General features: G+C 49.0%; 1 protein-coding gene across 1 annotated transcript in view; it reads left to right on the forward strand.

Moving 5' to 3' along the window:
* The window catches only part of LOC144791288 (putative serine protease K12H4.7), a 430940-nt gene that overhangs the window by 118647 nt on the left and 295710 nt on the right, over positions 1–16583 (forward strand). The window contains exon 3 of the mRNA XM_078665959.1: positions 9180–9412. Within this exon, the coding sequence (XP_078522085.1) occupies positions 9180–9412 (233 nt within the window). The remainder of the gene's footprint in view (positions 1–9179; positions 9413–16583) is intronic.

A 16583-nucleotide genomic window follows, 5' to 3' on the forward strand; every position in this document is an offset into this window, starting at 1 on the left:
CCACGACTCTAATTGTCATGCTAGAGCAGAGGTCTTCAAACTTTTTGATGCCGAGACCCCCTTGTAAAAACTTTTTAGGCGTAAGGACCCCCCTTCCAACAAAAGTTTCTAGAAACTGGTACTCCTCATCATCAACAACTATCGACAACCATAAATGTGCCTGTTAGACCTCATCACATCCATCCATCCATCATTCATCCACCCACCCTTTCATCCATACATCCATCCATGCATCATTCATCCCCCACCTTTTCACACATCCATCCATGCATCATTCATCCTTGCAACCTTTTATCCATCCATACGCCCATCCTTTATCCTTCCACCCTTTATCCTTCCATCCATCCATCCTTCATCCTTCATCCGTCCACCCATTTCCACCTGAGCATTTTCATTCTGTGCTTCCTCAGAGCTCTCCCTTACCTTCAATGTGAGGATGTTAAGAAAAAGCCTCAAAAAAGCTTTAAACCTCCAGCTTGTGAAGAGATTGAGATATTTTTCACTTTCCCTGAGTACAAACTAGTGTAAAGAAGGAATTATCATGGACAGAAGGAATTATCCGTGAATTGCAACAGGCAAAAGGAAACATTGGTGCATTTAAATGTACGATGCACGTTAAAATTACAACTATTATTGTTCAAGTAGCTCCAAGTCTAAGATGAGACGTCTGAGCCCACCCTTGCTGCCCTCCGGGTTTCAGATACATGGCATCAGAGGGTCCTTCTTCCTGTTCTTAAAAGCAGCGCCCATCCCCCAGTCTGGACAGTAGAGCGACTTCCCTGGCTTTCAGCACTCGGGCCTCCTGACGTGCTCATGACCCTCTCGTTATGCATAGGTGTGTCTGCGTGAATGTGGCTGGCATCTTATGTGGGTTGCCTTCTCGAGTTTCCTCTCAAGCAGAAGAATTTAACATACCTGCTGCTGAACTGAGGGTGAGCCTTCATTTACAGGATGGGGGAAATAGATATAGCTTAAATTGATCCTTAAACGAAATGTGGGGGGAAAAATGATGAGGAGAGGAGAAGGCAGCAGGGGGAGGGGGGAGAGAGGAGGGGGCCTGAGCCGGTTTCCCTTGTGGGAAAAACTAAGCCTCAGTAACCAGTTTACAAAAGGAATGTAAACATGCAAATGTGCTTTAACGACCTGTGAAAAACTCAGGGGTGCCGGGCTGTGCTGGAGATAAGAGTGCAGACACAGCCCAGCGGAGCCCACCCACTATCAGAAGGAACTTGATGGACAAAGACAAGACCCTCTGAGGAAACATGCTGACAATTCTGCATACTCAATCGACCGCTACCCACGGCCCATCACTGAGATGACCATGTGATGCAACCTCAACTGTGACAAAGCGTCACACATCAATAAGACAACCTAAACAGCGACTAAAAAATTCAAAATGATTGTGGAGTAATGAGGCTACTGCCTCGGTATCCAAAAACTCACCACTGTCAGAAGGAATCTGACAGACGAAAACAAGACAGCAGCGGAGCCCACAGCAGCTCCAGTTGAGACACACTACGGGGGAGGAGGGGGGCTGAATCCCTTGGCCTGGGCAGAAGTGTGACCAGGATTGCGCAACCCCCTTTCCATCACTCCACGGCCCCCCTGGGGGTCGCGCCCCACACTTTGAAGACCCCTGTGCTAGAGCAAGCCTGGCGCCCCACGCCCCAATTCCCACACAGGCTGTCCCCCAGGACTCGAACTCGGCTCCACTGCTGTACAGCCAGCAGCTCTGGCTACAAAGACGCACCTCCAACAACACAGGCAGCATTACTACAGGGGGCCACCCTCATGCCGCCCCACGGTTCCCCCACTCCTGAAAGAACCCAGGAATAGATTCCCCCCACTTCCGAAAGAACCCCAGGGGTTGACCTTAGCCTCTCTGCTTCCTGGTGCTCCCATTTAAGGGTGGGAATGCATAGGCAAATGCAACCTGGTATGCCTCCCCAGTATAGCCCAATTGCTGGGGCGGTGCACAGCCAACACCTGGTGCCAGACAGGCATCCCCAAACAGTCTTGCAGCCCCCTCACGGTCGGGTGTCTTTCTGCGCACCTGGTCAACCAAGCTACTGCCACACGCCCGACCGACTCTGTGTAACTGCGGGTGCCTGGTGAGTCCCTGCCTTGTATGGCGTAGGAGGGGTAGCGAGGGTGAGCCGCACCGCCCCCTCCTCCCTATAACCTTGAGGGCACCGCCATTCACACTGCTCGACCCTAGGCCAGCTGGTGGGCTGGTTTGTTTTCCATTGATGAAGCCCCCACCTGGAAGGGCTCGCGCGGCTGCTGACGCACAACCTTGACTATTTCAGCTGTTCAGAGTGAGCAGCACTTGATGAGCCAGAGTGTTAGTCCGAAGCACTCAAAGCTAAACATCTCACTTTCATGCTTAGAATGACAATAGGATGCCCAACGTCCCCGACGGCAGGCAGTCCCACTGAGTCCACACCGCCTCGGTAGAACAACAGCAGATGTGGCCTAATTAGGCCAAACGTCAACTCTCAGGGTGGGACATGATGCGCAATGGGGTCGTGGGGGGTACCTGGCCAGACTCACCGCAAATCGTCAAACGCCTGCTGCCCAACCCACTATCTCGAACGGACGCAACCAAATGGCATGAAGGATAGCCAACAAAGAGCGCGCCAGGTGGGCGAGATGAGGTACTTATACTTGGCTCCCCATTGACCAGTGTGCCAGAAATGACACGGGCGCGCCGGACACATAGAGGGTCCCTACAACACAACTTGTCGCCGTGTGCCATCATGTGGCACTAAGGCGGCTGCCCTCCTATGGGACCCCCTGCGTGGGCTGCATGTAGTGTAGTGCTCTATGTAAAGTTGCCTAAGTGGCACTTTTCCCATTCTGCTGTCAGCCCTCTTTCTTCCAGCACTCCCAATACTTTGGACAGTTTGGCGTCGTGGTCCTTTTGATCACTTCCCATCACCAAGATGTCGTCTTGGAAGTATTGGACTCCTTCGACATCTTTGAAGAGGCGGTGCATCAGCTTTTGGAACACGGCCGCAGCCGATGCCAGCCCAAATGGCATCCTGCAGAATTGGTAGCACCCGAAAGGGGTGATAAACGACGTCAACTTCCTGCTCTCTGGGTGCAACGCTATCTGATGGTAGGCGGATGTCAGGTCGATGGTGGAGTACCATTTCTTTCCCTCCGTTTTCGCCAGCATTTCCTCAATGCGAGGCAACGGAAACTTCTCTACAACGATGCTTTTGTTCAGCCCCCGGAGGTCCACACATAGCCGGACCTTGCCGTTTGGTTTCATCACCACCACCAGGGGGGCCAGCCACTCTGCACATGTGATGGGTTCAATGATGCCGTTTCCTTCCAGATCGCGCAATTCTTTTTGCACCGCCTCCCTCACGGCTATCGGTACATTCTGCACCTTGTGCGACACTGGTATGGCATCACTCTTGAGGATGATTTTGTGAGAAAACTTCTCTAGTTTTCCCACTTTCCCCCCAAACACCTTGGGAAAGTCTCTCCTCCACTTCTCCAGGTCTGGCCACTGTTCGGGTTCCGTTAACAACACCTGCACTGCTCCTCCCGGGTCCAGTTTTGATGCCTAAATCGCCCTGGTCCATCCAACCTAGCACTGAGGGACCTTTCCCCGTCCCGTACAGTTTGCAGACAGCGCTGCGCCCCCTGAATTCGAACGTCAATGGTCGATAGCCCGCAATGGGGATGCGGTTACCTAGGTACGTGACCGGTCTGATGTCCGGTGGTTCAAGATGTGGGCCCAGGTGGGGCAGGAATTTCTCCGTCCATACTGCCCTCTGTACCAACGTGTATGGGGATCCTGAGTCCGCCACTATGCTCATTGCTACGCCCCCTATCGTCATGTCCAACACCGGTTTGTTCGGTCTTCTACCGCTCACGCTCAAGACCTGGTCCTCAATGCACAGTATCTCATCTTCCTCCTCTTGGTCTCCTGCTTCCCCGGTTTCCTGGTCGCCCTCTATGAATTTTACCGTGTTGCGGCCCATCTTCTTCCGGCACACCTTCTCATAATGTCCCATGACACCGCAGAACACTACACTTAGCCCGGAAGGCTGGGCACCGTCTGTCATTTGCCTCGTGGTTCCAACTGCCGCATCTGTAGCACAATGACTTGTTCCCCTTTTGCTGTTTTCCTGTTGATCCCGGCTTCCCTTGCCACCTGTTGGGCCCTTGGTAGTTGGAATTCGTATTCCTGTGACCTCCCTTCGGTTCTTCGCCCTCTATTCTATTTACCATGGGCCTTGCCGCCGTTCCCCTTTTTGCCGCTTCCGCGCACCTGTGCGCCAATTCTGCCTTCTTCACCATTGCTATTGCTTCTTTCAACGTGGTGTCACCGCTCGACCACAGTTTGTCCTGCACCGACTTCATCGTGGTGTGCATCACTATTTGGTCCCTGATGAAGTCGTCGTGGAGTCCACCAAATTGACACGTGGATGCCAACTTCTTCAGCGGCGCGACATACTCATCGATGGACTCACCCGGTTCTTGCTTCCGCTGTTGGAAGTTGTATCGGTCTATGGATACGCAGACCGCTGGGCGGTAATGTTCATCAAGCTCTTCTAGGGCATGTGCGTAGACGTCGTCATCACTCGACTGTCGCTGCTTGGGAACTAAGTTCTTGAACACTCTGATCCCTTCCGGGCCCAAGTTATGTAGCAAGATTCCCCTTTTCCGGACACTCGTGAACGGTTCTTCATTTTCATCCTCCAGGACCTCAATATAGTTGGTGATGTATTCTTTCCAATCCTCCCACTTCATTAGTGGTTCCCCTGGTTTCGGTAGGAATGGAACTGGTGCTGTCGCAGAGGTGGATTGGGCGCACATGGTTTCCCGCCCTTTCGGCGCAATGTTCTGAGCCTTGGGGCTGCCCGGCGCGCCGTTCTCTCCGTCTTCTCCTGATAGGGACTGTGCCTCGTCCTTCACCTCTGCCTCTGTGGCCCCTAGTTCCGCCAGCGCTGCTGACCCGCCTGTGGTGTGACCGGGAGGGGCGTCCGGGCCCTCGGCCGTCTACAGGTGCTTGGTGCGTGGTAGTGGCTTCTTTCCTAGCCCTTTCTGAGCCAGCAGTGCCAGGGCCACCCGACCAACCGCTTCTGCCGCGCTCTGTGTGCTTCACCTGTGTCTCTGCAGTGGCTTTGTCCTCTCCCTTGCTCCTTGCCTAGAGGTTGTGCGTAGGGGACGCGTCCAAAAGCCAGCCTGCTCCTGCTGTGGGTTCTTTTCGGCGTTTCTTGATGTTTCCACTTTCTTTGCCGAATCACCTCGTCGCCATTGTAAAGTTGCCGATTTATATATGAGGCAGACAACTGGTCGTAGTTGCAGGTAAGTTATTTATTGCATATAACACTTAAACACACCGAGCGCCGAGCGTGTTGCTTCACACGGCTCCGGCACCCGAATGATCGCGCTCGCTGTGCGCGACCCAAAATGGACGCCGTTCACGCTACGCGGTGACGTAGCATGAACCACTAGAGCGGCAACACTACACTCTAGTGTTTCCGTCTTCACGTGACTGAGTACGCTAGGAGCGCGGGCGGTCATCTTGGGCCATTGTAGCCCAGCTATAGCTCGAGCTGGAGCTTTACCCCGGCGCTCTCACTTAGAGAATAAATACTTTAATTACACTACGTGTCTGCCTCATAAATTACCCCAATCGCCTCACCACAAATTGGCAACGAGGCTAGGGAGGAAGACCCGTCCACAGCCTGGCCCATGACGCGGCAGTCGAGCACGCGAGGCGACGTAGGGGCCGAGTGAGAGCACGGCAAGGGAACTGCGGAAGCCCGGCACACAGGTTCGGGGAGCATCGCCCCTGGGGAGACGTCGAGCGTGGCACCAGCAACACACAGCGCAGCTGACCAGCCACACACAGCGCAGCTGACCAGCCACACACCGAAGCCAAGCTGGAGCGGCGGTACTGTGAGTACGCGGTGCCCCTCCCCCGCAGCAGGAGCATATCGGCGGCAGATGCAAATTGAGCACGAGCCTGTATCCACGCCAAAGGCTAGGAGGAGACAGAGCACTAGACGCAACAAGCCCCTCCCCCGCAAGCAGAAAGGGAGCTGCTACAACGGACAGGCAGCGGGGCCCCGCAACAGTGGTACAGCAGACCCCCTTCCCCAGGGAGAAGACGTTAGCGGAGTGCTACACCGCTGACAGTGGACACAGCTAAGCCTCCAGCCAAGGGGGTGCAGGGAGGACCCAGAGGCCACTACCCAGCCAGCCTCGAGAACCGGGTCACCTCAAAAGATGATGGCATAGGCTGCATGGAGAGTGTGATGACAACCCCGCATTAGTGGGAACCACAGAGCAGTACAGAAGGCGAGCGCGGACCTGCCTACCCCGGGGGAGCTGAGTTAGCCAGGAAGCACCACCTCGAACCACTACGAACTGGTCAGGGAAGCCCTGCAGGCACACCTCAGGAGCATGGGAGCCCAGACGCAGTTAAGCCAGGCACCCCACAACCCAGAGGCTAAAGGCATGCTGAGCGACCGCTGGACACCCAACCCTGGCGCACCAGGCTCAAGGCAACATGGGTGACGACCTCGGGGCCCAGGAAGAGGCAGCGGGCCCGCAAGACCAAAGCGCGCCAGGGAGCCCTCCACACAGGGCGGACGATGCTCCACTCAGAAGGCAAGCCGCCATGTGTGCCCAAACCTTCTCCCTCACAAACCCAGTCCCCTTCCTACCGAAACCGGGGCACCGGCCATGAAATGGAAAGATTGGAAAGAATACTTCCTGAACTATTTGTCTGCTCTAGAGGACGAAGGGGGCGGAGTCTTTCCGAGCAAGCGGAAAAAGAAGATCCTATTGCACAACTTGGATCCGGAAGTCATCAGGGTTTACATGAACTTGGTAAAGAAGACCAGGGCTCAGGACGACGACGGTGTGTTCCAACACGCCATCGAGGACTTGGACAGTCATTATCAGCCAGTGGTGTGCATTGCGATCGACCGCTTCAACTTCTTTCAATGGAAACAGAACGCGGGGGAATCAGTGGATGACTATGTGGCGGCGTTGAATATACTAGCGATCACCTGCAAATTTGGAGTACTTCACGATGACTTCATAAGGGATCAAATCATCATGCATACTGTGAATACGTCCATACAGGAGAAGTTATGGGTCAGCGGAGAAGCTCCCCTCAAGGAGATAGTGGTCATGGTCAAAAAAGCGGAACTCTCAAAACGGTGTGCGGAAGCTGCCAAACAGGACAATGCCAGTAAAGCCATAGTGGGCAAAGTAACTGATGCCACCTCTCAAGAGCGCAAGCAGCTGTTCACGGGAAGCTCTCGGCAGTCCAAGAAGTTTGCACCCAAGACACTTACGAACCGGAAGCCCCAAGGGGAGGACAAGAACACTTGATACAGGTGTGGCAGTCAAGCACATGCAGCCAACGACAAACGATGCCCCGCCTTCAGAGCCAAATGCCTGTACTGCGGTATCATGGGACACTTCGAGAAGGTCTGCAGACGCAAACCCAAGAAAACATCAGTCAAATATGTGGCACAAGACTCAGAGACTGAAGAAGGGGGCGGCGAAGACGACGATGAAAGTGTACTGTGCATAGACGACCAGGTCTTAGGCATAGACTGTTCAGGGACACGAAAACGATTGTGCGAACTTTCCATAGTGGGGTCCAAGTAGCAATGGTGGCCGACTCGGGTTCCCCATACACTATCATACAAGTAGCATCGGGGACAGAGGCTTTGCGCAAACCATAGGCACACACCTCCTGGCTCCGGACATCCACCCAGTTACCTGCACAGGGGAGCCCATTCCCATGGTGTGGTACTGTCCCCTACAATTTGAATTCAAAGGCCGCACGGCGGAAGGGAAGCTCTACGTAGCGGAGAAAGGACCCTCAGTTCTAGGATGGGTGGACCAGGGAGAACTTGGAATTCAACTAAATCCGGGAGGCACAACGCAAGTCATGATGACGAACCCAGCGCAGTCATATGAAGCGGAGAAGTGAAAAGCAGAATTCCCGACAGTATTCGGGGGCACCATCGGAAAGTTGACGAAGTTCACTCACAAGATTTGCCTCAAGGAAGGGGCAAAACCAGTGAGCCACAAAGTACGGAACATTCCTTTTCAAAGCAGGGAAGCGGTGCAGCAAGAGTAGCAACACTTAGAAGACAATGGAATAATTGAGCCGATTGAGAGTGCAGAATGGCTGGCGCCCCTGGTCGTAGCCAGGAAACCCAATGGCAAGGTACGCCTTTTCCTTCCCTCGGGTCCTCCTATGCCTTTATTTTCCCCTCCGTCTTTTTCTCCTTTTCCTCCCTCGAGTCCTCTTGCTGCCATGTATTTAGTTTGCAGCACACTATGCACGGAAAGACGTTGTGAGTTGCAAAGCACATTGTTTTTGTTTGATGCAATCTCAGACTCCTCGAAATCAGGCCCCAAACTCTTAAAAAGAAAAAATAGCTCTGACTGAATTTTGAGTTTATCAAGTATGATTAGTTGTCATGCTTCATCTGAATTCCCTTACCTGTATTGCATCCTGAAATCATCCTTTACTGTTCGCTATCCCCCTGGGTTACAAGTGGGACTCTGAGGGTTCACTTGGGAATGAGGAATTAGCTGGGGAGTAAATAGTGCTATTTTAATTTTTTTTGTTGCAGTTTTATATAGCGCAAACTCAACCCAAAGGTGTTGGAGCCTTTACATGTGCGCCAGTTACTTTACACAACGATACATTATTTTTTTGGTAGGTGCAGGGAGATTAAATGATTTGGCCAGGAACACAGGATGTTGACCCGACGTCAAGATTCGAACCTGGTTCCCCAGTTCCAAAGTTGGCAGCTCTAACCCTTAGGCCACATCTTATTCCCTGATAATTCCTCGTACTTCTCCACAGTTTCACCTGGAGTTTCACCCTAATGGCTGAAAACTCCAGGCAAAAGTAAACAGATCAGCTGTGTTCCTGTGGAACTCACAATTCCGATAGGGTTTGGGACTGGCGTTACCGGTACCAATGGAATTAAGGACACACTCCTAAAAAGGGACATTGTATCGTTAACATTTCAAAGTTGTGTTAAAACTTCAAATTTCTCATTACATTAGGGATATTCTGCTAATATAATTCACATAGGTTTGTGTTCCATAATTTCACTGCAGTTTCCACAGTCTATGGAAAAGACCTGACCTGTTTCTCTATATCCTCCCAGGGACATGAGCACATCCAACCTACACTACCTCAGCAGTTTGCAAGCCCTCGCTGACCTGGCCCACTTTCAGACCGTGATGGGCGAGAAGTTGGGACTGAGCAACAGGAAGTGGGTTGCATTCGGTGGCTCCTATCCGGGGTCCCTTGCTGCGTGGTACAGACTGAAGTACCCACACCTGGTCACAGCATCTGTCGCTGGTAGTGCACCACTGAAGTCAGTCGTCAATTTTGTAGGTTAGTGGAGACCATCTGGTCAAACCTTTTACTATTCAAATTATTGCATTTTTTAGTAACATGAACATATCCCCATGAAGTCTTGTATGTATTCAAGAAAGAGTTTTAAATGATTTCTTCTGCTTACCTATCCTTATTTACCTGTTATTGCTAGGCTGTTGTTGTACTAAAAGAGTTGATAAACAGAGTAAAAAACCTTGAACATGCACACCTTCCTCCCTAGCTCTTGGATCAAGGCAAAATGACTGCCCTCAGCCATCAAAAAAGTTTACCTGGTTGGGGAGGCCCCTCCAGAGCCAAAATCATTGCAGAGTCTGCTTCAGTAGTCAAAGTGTATCACATTTAGCTCGCAAGAAGGGAATGTTAAGGTGTCTTTTGTGTAAGAAATTTGTGAGAAGGTTTAAAACGTTCATTTGGACACCTTAAGTTAGCTGCAACATATAGGAACTCCCTAACATGAGAGTGAGTTTTAGGACGGTAATGTCCTATGTATCGTGCACAATTGTGTTGTCAGACCCTGAGTGCCTGAATGTGAGTAACTGATATACTGGGTTATGATTTTGGCTTAACATTAATCTAGCATGTGCGTAGAGGCCTAGGCCTGTCCTTTCATATGAGTGAGGTCCTGGATCTGTTCTGTGACCCGAAGGGGCTCGCCAAGTGTGCCCTCATTATACAGATGGTGGACTACTGTCACATACGTAGTACATAGTGGTGGTGGCTGCATACTGTATTTTTGTGAATTCGTATTTGTGACGAGACATTTCGAATTGACACTAGAGCAGAGGCTTACTGATCCACTAGGATAAATGTCTGTTTCTATGTGCTAGCATCCTAGGTGTATGTTGTACATGGTAGAGTATGTGGGCTGCATAGCCATGCATTGTGTGTATGAGTGAACCAGAGTAATGAAGGCCTGTGAATACACTTCGGGTGCCCCTGACATGACCTTTTGCACAAGATGGGGGTAAAGTTATTATCCCAAATAGTGAAGTTTATTGCTGACACACTTGAAGCTAGAGGAAGGAGGCCTAGACACTGAGTGGATAGGGTAAAGAGAGTCTTTTTAAAGAAATTATAATAAGCCTTTTGTTTGCAGGACTTGCTGTTCAGTTTCCCTATTTGGTTGGTAGTAGGGATGAAGGATGGGGCTGCAGACTGTTGTACAAGGCAAAAGGGACTCCTTTGGTAAGAAGAGCTGTTGGACGTGGCTCTTTCAGTAGGGTCATCCCCGGACTTTTTGCCTTAATTTCTCCAATTTTGTGCTGAACTCATTTGTGTTGGCCTTAGGACTCTGCACACTTTACTACTGCCAATCAGTGATAAAGTACTTGTGCTCTCTCCTTGGCTTATCCTCAATTAGCATGTTCAATTTACTTGTAACTCCCTAGTAAAGTGGTACTACATGTACACAGAGCCTGTAAATTAAATGCTACTAGGTGGCCTGCAACACTAATTGTGCCACCCACTTGAGTAGCCCTTTAAACTTTTCTGAGGTTTGCCATTGCAGCCTGTATGTGCAGTTGTACACTGCCATTTTGCCAGGCCCAAACCTTCCTTTTTAATACACAGAAGTCACCCCTAGGGTCGGCCTTGGACACCCCAGATGGTAGGGTGCAATGTATTTAAAAAGTTAGACATATAATTTTACGTAGTGAACAACTTTTTAAATTCGTTTTTCACTACTCCAAGGCCTACCTCTCCCATAGGATAACATTGGAGTTACCTCATTACATTTAATCATCTGTAACTTCCAAATGGGAACAGGTGACTAGTTCATGTTTGGTGTCTTTGGAATTGTAGTGAAAAATCCTCTCTTATGGTAATGTTGATTTTTTTATTACAGTTTTGAAAATGCCACTTTTAAAAAGTTGCCATTTTCAGGTCTTAGACATTTAGTGCCTGCAGCCTGTCTCTTGGTCATATGACTGGGTGTAGCTGACAGTTGGGCTTGGTGTATTTATCCTAGGCAGCCATACACAATAGAAAGCTTAGGTGTGCCTGGATGGGCCATCACTTGCAGGATGGGAGGACAGAGCTGGGCACAGCTCTATGTACAATTCATCAGGCTGCGTCCTGCCTCAACTCATGGGCTGCATACCCCCTGTAGTTAATCTGGAGGTGGGGCAGGGGAGGCAGGAAACCTATGCACTTCAAAGGGAAACCTCTAGAAGCTTCTCTCACTTCAAATGAGGCACCTAGTATAAATATTGGTCCAGAGCAACTCTCCAGTACACTTCTGGAACTGTGGAGTCTATGCTAGGAAGGACTGCTGTGCTGCTGAAAGGACTGACACTCTTCTGGAGTGCTGGATTGCGCCATGCTGCATTGCTGCACTGATGCCGGAGTCGGAGGGATTGGAGCTGAACCTGAACCCAGGACTCCCATAGTGACTCAAAGGACTAGGCTGCTGGCCGCCTGTTCAGAACCATAGGGATATAAGAGGCTCCCAACCACCAGAATCTGCACCCAGATCCAGGTGGAGTAAGCTACTGAGCCCCAAGTGGTGCCCCTCAGGTCCTGGACCCTCGAGTTGGCCTCAGTGGAGCTGAATTGAAGTTTTGAACACTTCCTGAATGGGCCAGTTGGCATCAAAACCCCGTCACTCGCACTGTCCGTCAACGCAAATTTCTGTCAGCTTGACTCTTTTTGTTATCGCATCAACATCTCCGGGAATGCCACTGCGAAGCTCCGGCCTGACCGTTTGCGACCACAGCAGGGTCTTCATGTCACAGTGCTCACCATCCACAAAACCTGATCTGCTCTTAGTGTTACATCGGCAACTGTCTGCAATGCTTCCTTGTTCCTCCCAGCCCCCTCCACAACAAATGGGACACTTTGTGCTGGCCGAGAAGGTAACTTTTCAGTGGGATTAACCTGTTCTTTATTTCTGATTTGCTCTTCTTCTAGTTCAGCCTTAACTTGTAACTTTGTCCTGGTCTCACATGATCAGATAGTCACGAGAGGTGCTTGGAGGTTTTTGGTGCTATTTTGACTTAAATCTTTACAATTGCATATCTCTGGTTCTACTTATTGGATTTTATTGCTTTGGTTTTGATTTATTTATAAAATGTTGCTTTATTTTTCTAAATTGTGGGATTTTTCTTGTGATGTGTTGTCACTTTTTATTACTGTTTGAAGTTCTGCATAATTACACTTTGCCTCGAAATTAAGCCTGACTGCTCTGTGCCAAGCAACCAGAGGGTTGAGCACAGGTTAATTTGGTGTTTGCCTGTGCCTCACCCTGGCCAGGATTGTGGTTGTTGCTTGAGTATTATTTCGCTGCCCTTACCCAGTAACCCAATTTCTCAACAGATTTTTGCCTTTTCCTGACTACTCTTTCAGTCTGGCTGATGGCAGCAAATTGCAGAATGCTTACACCTCTTTGTGCACCCATTGTCGAAGATTCTTGCTGAAGACTATCCTTCTGCGTGGAGCCTCACTCTACACAAAGGCTGTGTATGGAGTGCAGCCTGAAAAGAATACTTTAAAATATTTTTTTTTTATTGGGTTCTCTGAAAGAAACCAAGAAGCAAAACAAGGAAAAAAGCATGTATAATGTATGGCATCGCAATACATTCTAAGCCCAGCAATGTGAGTACCAGATACATTGTTGCAAGACGTAAAGAAGTATAGATCCATTTACATATAGACGGAGGCAACATGTAATACAGTGGTAGACATCTCATCTGGCGTTGTCTAAGAGTAAAGCAACAGTGTCGAGATAATAGGACGTGCTTAGTAATTGCAACATTATAGCAACAAGTAAAGAAAATACTTTTATTTGATTTTATTAAAATCATAAAAGGTTGGGCGTACCACCATGATTGATGAGACCGTGGATCCGCATTTTAAAACTGGAATCTAGAAAGAAACCAGAGTTATGGGAAAATAAGAAGACAAAAGGAAAGTGAAGCTAAAACATGTCGACTGGCAATAAATAATTAAGAATTAAAAAAGTTATTTTGCCTAATTTTTCCAAACTTTTGTAAAAGCCGTTCAGTTGATGTGCTTCCAGGGCAGTTAGCAGCTAATACATTAAAAAGAGTTGTAATCAATGCAATTAAATAGCTGTAAACAATTATTTTCAAGCTCCTTGCGTTAATTAGCTATTTTTGTCCAGTTCTTTTGCCGCCGTTTTCCAAAAGGGTATGGCTCTGCAGGACAGTTGGAGATGTCCCTCCGAAGCATTTTATAACTGCCGCTCTGCATGTCCTTATTTGTGCTTTCTTAGTGCCTCCCGCAAGACAGTATTCCTGATTTCTAATAGTGCGTGGCAGACACATAGGTGCAGTAATGACTCGTCCTCCTGTCCACATAGCCAACATTCTGTAGTAGACCATATGTGTTTCCATTTGGGGGTCAGGCCCTTCGATGGGGTATGCCCCCAGCCTCAGCAATGTCAAGTAGTGCTTTTTATGATATGAAAAGTGTTCGGACAGGCACTGTTGGGGTTTTAGGATCTAGTACCATTGTGTCACTGCCCAAACATGTATTTTTTTTTTTTAAATGGCTGTTTTATCGATTAATAAGGATGTTCGTATGATCACGATGTTCACAGCGGTTTTGAATCCGGAAAATGTTGTTAGGGTAAGTCATGCCTCTTCTAACTGTAGTGCCAGGAGTGAATGTTTTAGCGCTGTTGTAATGGAGTTTTTGGCCTGGTTTGAATTTCAATCTCTGCCCAACAGCTTCTCTTCTGCTGCTCTCATCCTCCAGTAGTATTTGACTTGTGCGCCTTGTCTGGCTGGTTGCTGATTTTTTTAATCCATATTCCAGTCGGATTTGGGCTTACGAAATGTGTCCGGGAATTGAAAACAAGCGCTTGAAAAGGATGGATTTTGCTGTATTTAGTGCTGTAGCATCTCTGGTATTCAATATTTCTGGGCTGTATGAAATGGAGGATAGAAATTTAACTGTGATTACTTTGAGCAAGTGCCCTGTTGAGCAACCTGAAAGCTTTTGCTGTAGGCTTTTGAATGTGAAGAGCAGTTGTTTGGCTTTTGTGCTGCCTTGGTCCGGATGTTTGAAGTTGAGATGGCAATCCAGTTGGAAGCCTAAGTATTTGTACGAAGCCACCCTGGTCAACGGTTTCTCGTCTAATTTCCATGTGAATTTACTATTTTTACTCATTGAATTGTGTTTGGAGAAGCACATCACCTTCGTTTTTTTATGGGTAATTGTGAGTTGAACTGAGGTGATGTAAGCTCCTAGTTTGGGGATTAGTCGCTGCATACCTACTGGGGTTTGTGTTAATAGGACAATATCATCTGCGTATTGAAGATTTAGAGTTGGAATTTTGCCCAATTTTGGGGGATCACCTTGAACAAGTTGGAGATGCTTGTCTAGGTCTGCGGTGTAAATGTTGAATAAGCAGGTGGCCAATACACACCCCTGTTTTAGCCCATTGGGTGTTGCAATCTTACTAGTTATGCTGCGGCAGTCTCCTTTCCTTATTTGGACCTACGTATCTGGGTACATACAGCAACAAGAGCCCACTCTCCCCACCCACCGACCAACGTATGCGCCCCCAATAGCACACAGTAAAGGAAGAGAGCCCGGGTGAATTCCATCCAATCTGTATTGTGCGTCAATGGCCGGTGTCATAGCATGTAAGCATGAGTATGGGATGTTTGGTGGATAGGCAGGTGTGTTTGAGTAGTGCTATCTACCTGCAACCCTAACTAATGCTAGAAGTCACCTTGGTAGTGGCTCTATATGCAGCTAATGCCCAAGCTTATCTCCCTGTGAGTCATCTATGTGCGGTTGGGGTGCGGTTGTGTCTAGCATTTTGAAGGACTCCAATAGACTATCCCAGGACATGGCAATGGGCTTCTTCCGCAAACCATGGTGCTCCTCCCTGCTCAATGCCCCACTTTCAGCCAGTCCCCAACGCTCCATCTCCTCCATCCAGGCAGGCAATGCAGGCGTTACCATTTATTTTTCAGCACCTAGTTATAAGGCGTTTCGCCAGTATGAGTGCCAGGTAAGCAATTTTCACCTGCACTTTATAACCCCTTGGACGTAGGTATAAACCCAGTAGGCAACTCACCGCTGTGGTCCATGAGCGTCCCCCAACCACCTTCCGCAATGTGACCTCTATCTGTGTCCAGTATGCGGGTAGGGCCGAGCATGACCATAACATGTGCACTAGGTCAGCAACTTGTTCAGTGCATCTTGGACAGCTCGCTGGCACTGCCGGGAACATTGTATGTAGTTGATGTGGTGTAAGATATGCTCTTTGGTTATCATATATTGTACGAATTTGAGCCGGGAATTGTGGGAGACTACCCTTGGATAGGTGAGCCGAGAGGCCCATTCTTTGTTGGTCAGAGTTCTGCCTATGTCCGGGTCCCACTCAGCTCGAAGTGGAGATAGGGGCGAAGATATGCCTGAAGAGGATACTTGAATGGAGAACCAACTGAAACAAGTTCTGAAAGTGCAGACAGTGGCTCCACGTCTCATGTCTGCTTTAATTGTATAAAAGTGAGACCCACTTGTTGGCTCAATACCAAGTCCTCTTTGAGCAGGGAAGCAAGGGCTCCACAGTGCACGCAGAGTACTGCTGTGCAACCAGAGTTGGTGTCTACTTGACAGCCAGCTTCACAGAGGTGAGGGTAACATAACCGAGTCTGTCTTATGTAGCAAGAGATGAGAACCTATCCTGAAGTGCCTGGAGCCCAGCCTGCCTGCTGAGAAAGGGAAGGAGCCTGCCAACCTGCAGGAGGAGTGACTGTCCAGGAGGGGTGAGGTGCAGTGTGTCCAGGGAGAGGTGGATCTGCAGCAATGGAGAATTATGGTGAGTGCTAAATGTTCCCTGGTGTTGGCGGGCCCCAGACTGTCTCCGGTGATTCCTGTGAGGAATCGTGGAGGCTCTGCATGGCTGGAGCACCCAAGCTGTGACAATTGTAAACAAAATTCTTAAGCAGTTCAATTGATAAACATTACATCAACATTTTTTCATCAGGAAAAGACAACTGATAATAAAGAACTCAGTGTGAAGAGAGAGAGTTTGTTAAAAAATACAAAGTTTGATTTTATTCATATATTTGTTAAAAAGGAGAAAAATACATGTTGATAATAGATGTGGATATTAAATCTGTTACACAGTTAATATTGTACATACATGATTGATAATGATGGTATGGAAAACAGTATAATATCAACAATC

The sequence above is a fragment of the Lissotriton helveticus genome, chromosome 11 (genome assembly GCF_964261635.1).
Source record: "Lissotriton helveticus chromosome 11, aLisHel1.1, whole genome shotgun sequence".
Classification (NCBI taxonomy): Eukaryota; Metazoa; Chordata; class Amphibia; order Caudata; family Salamandridae; genus Lissotriton; species Lissotriton helveticus.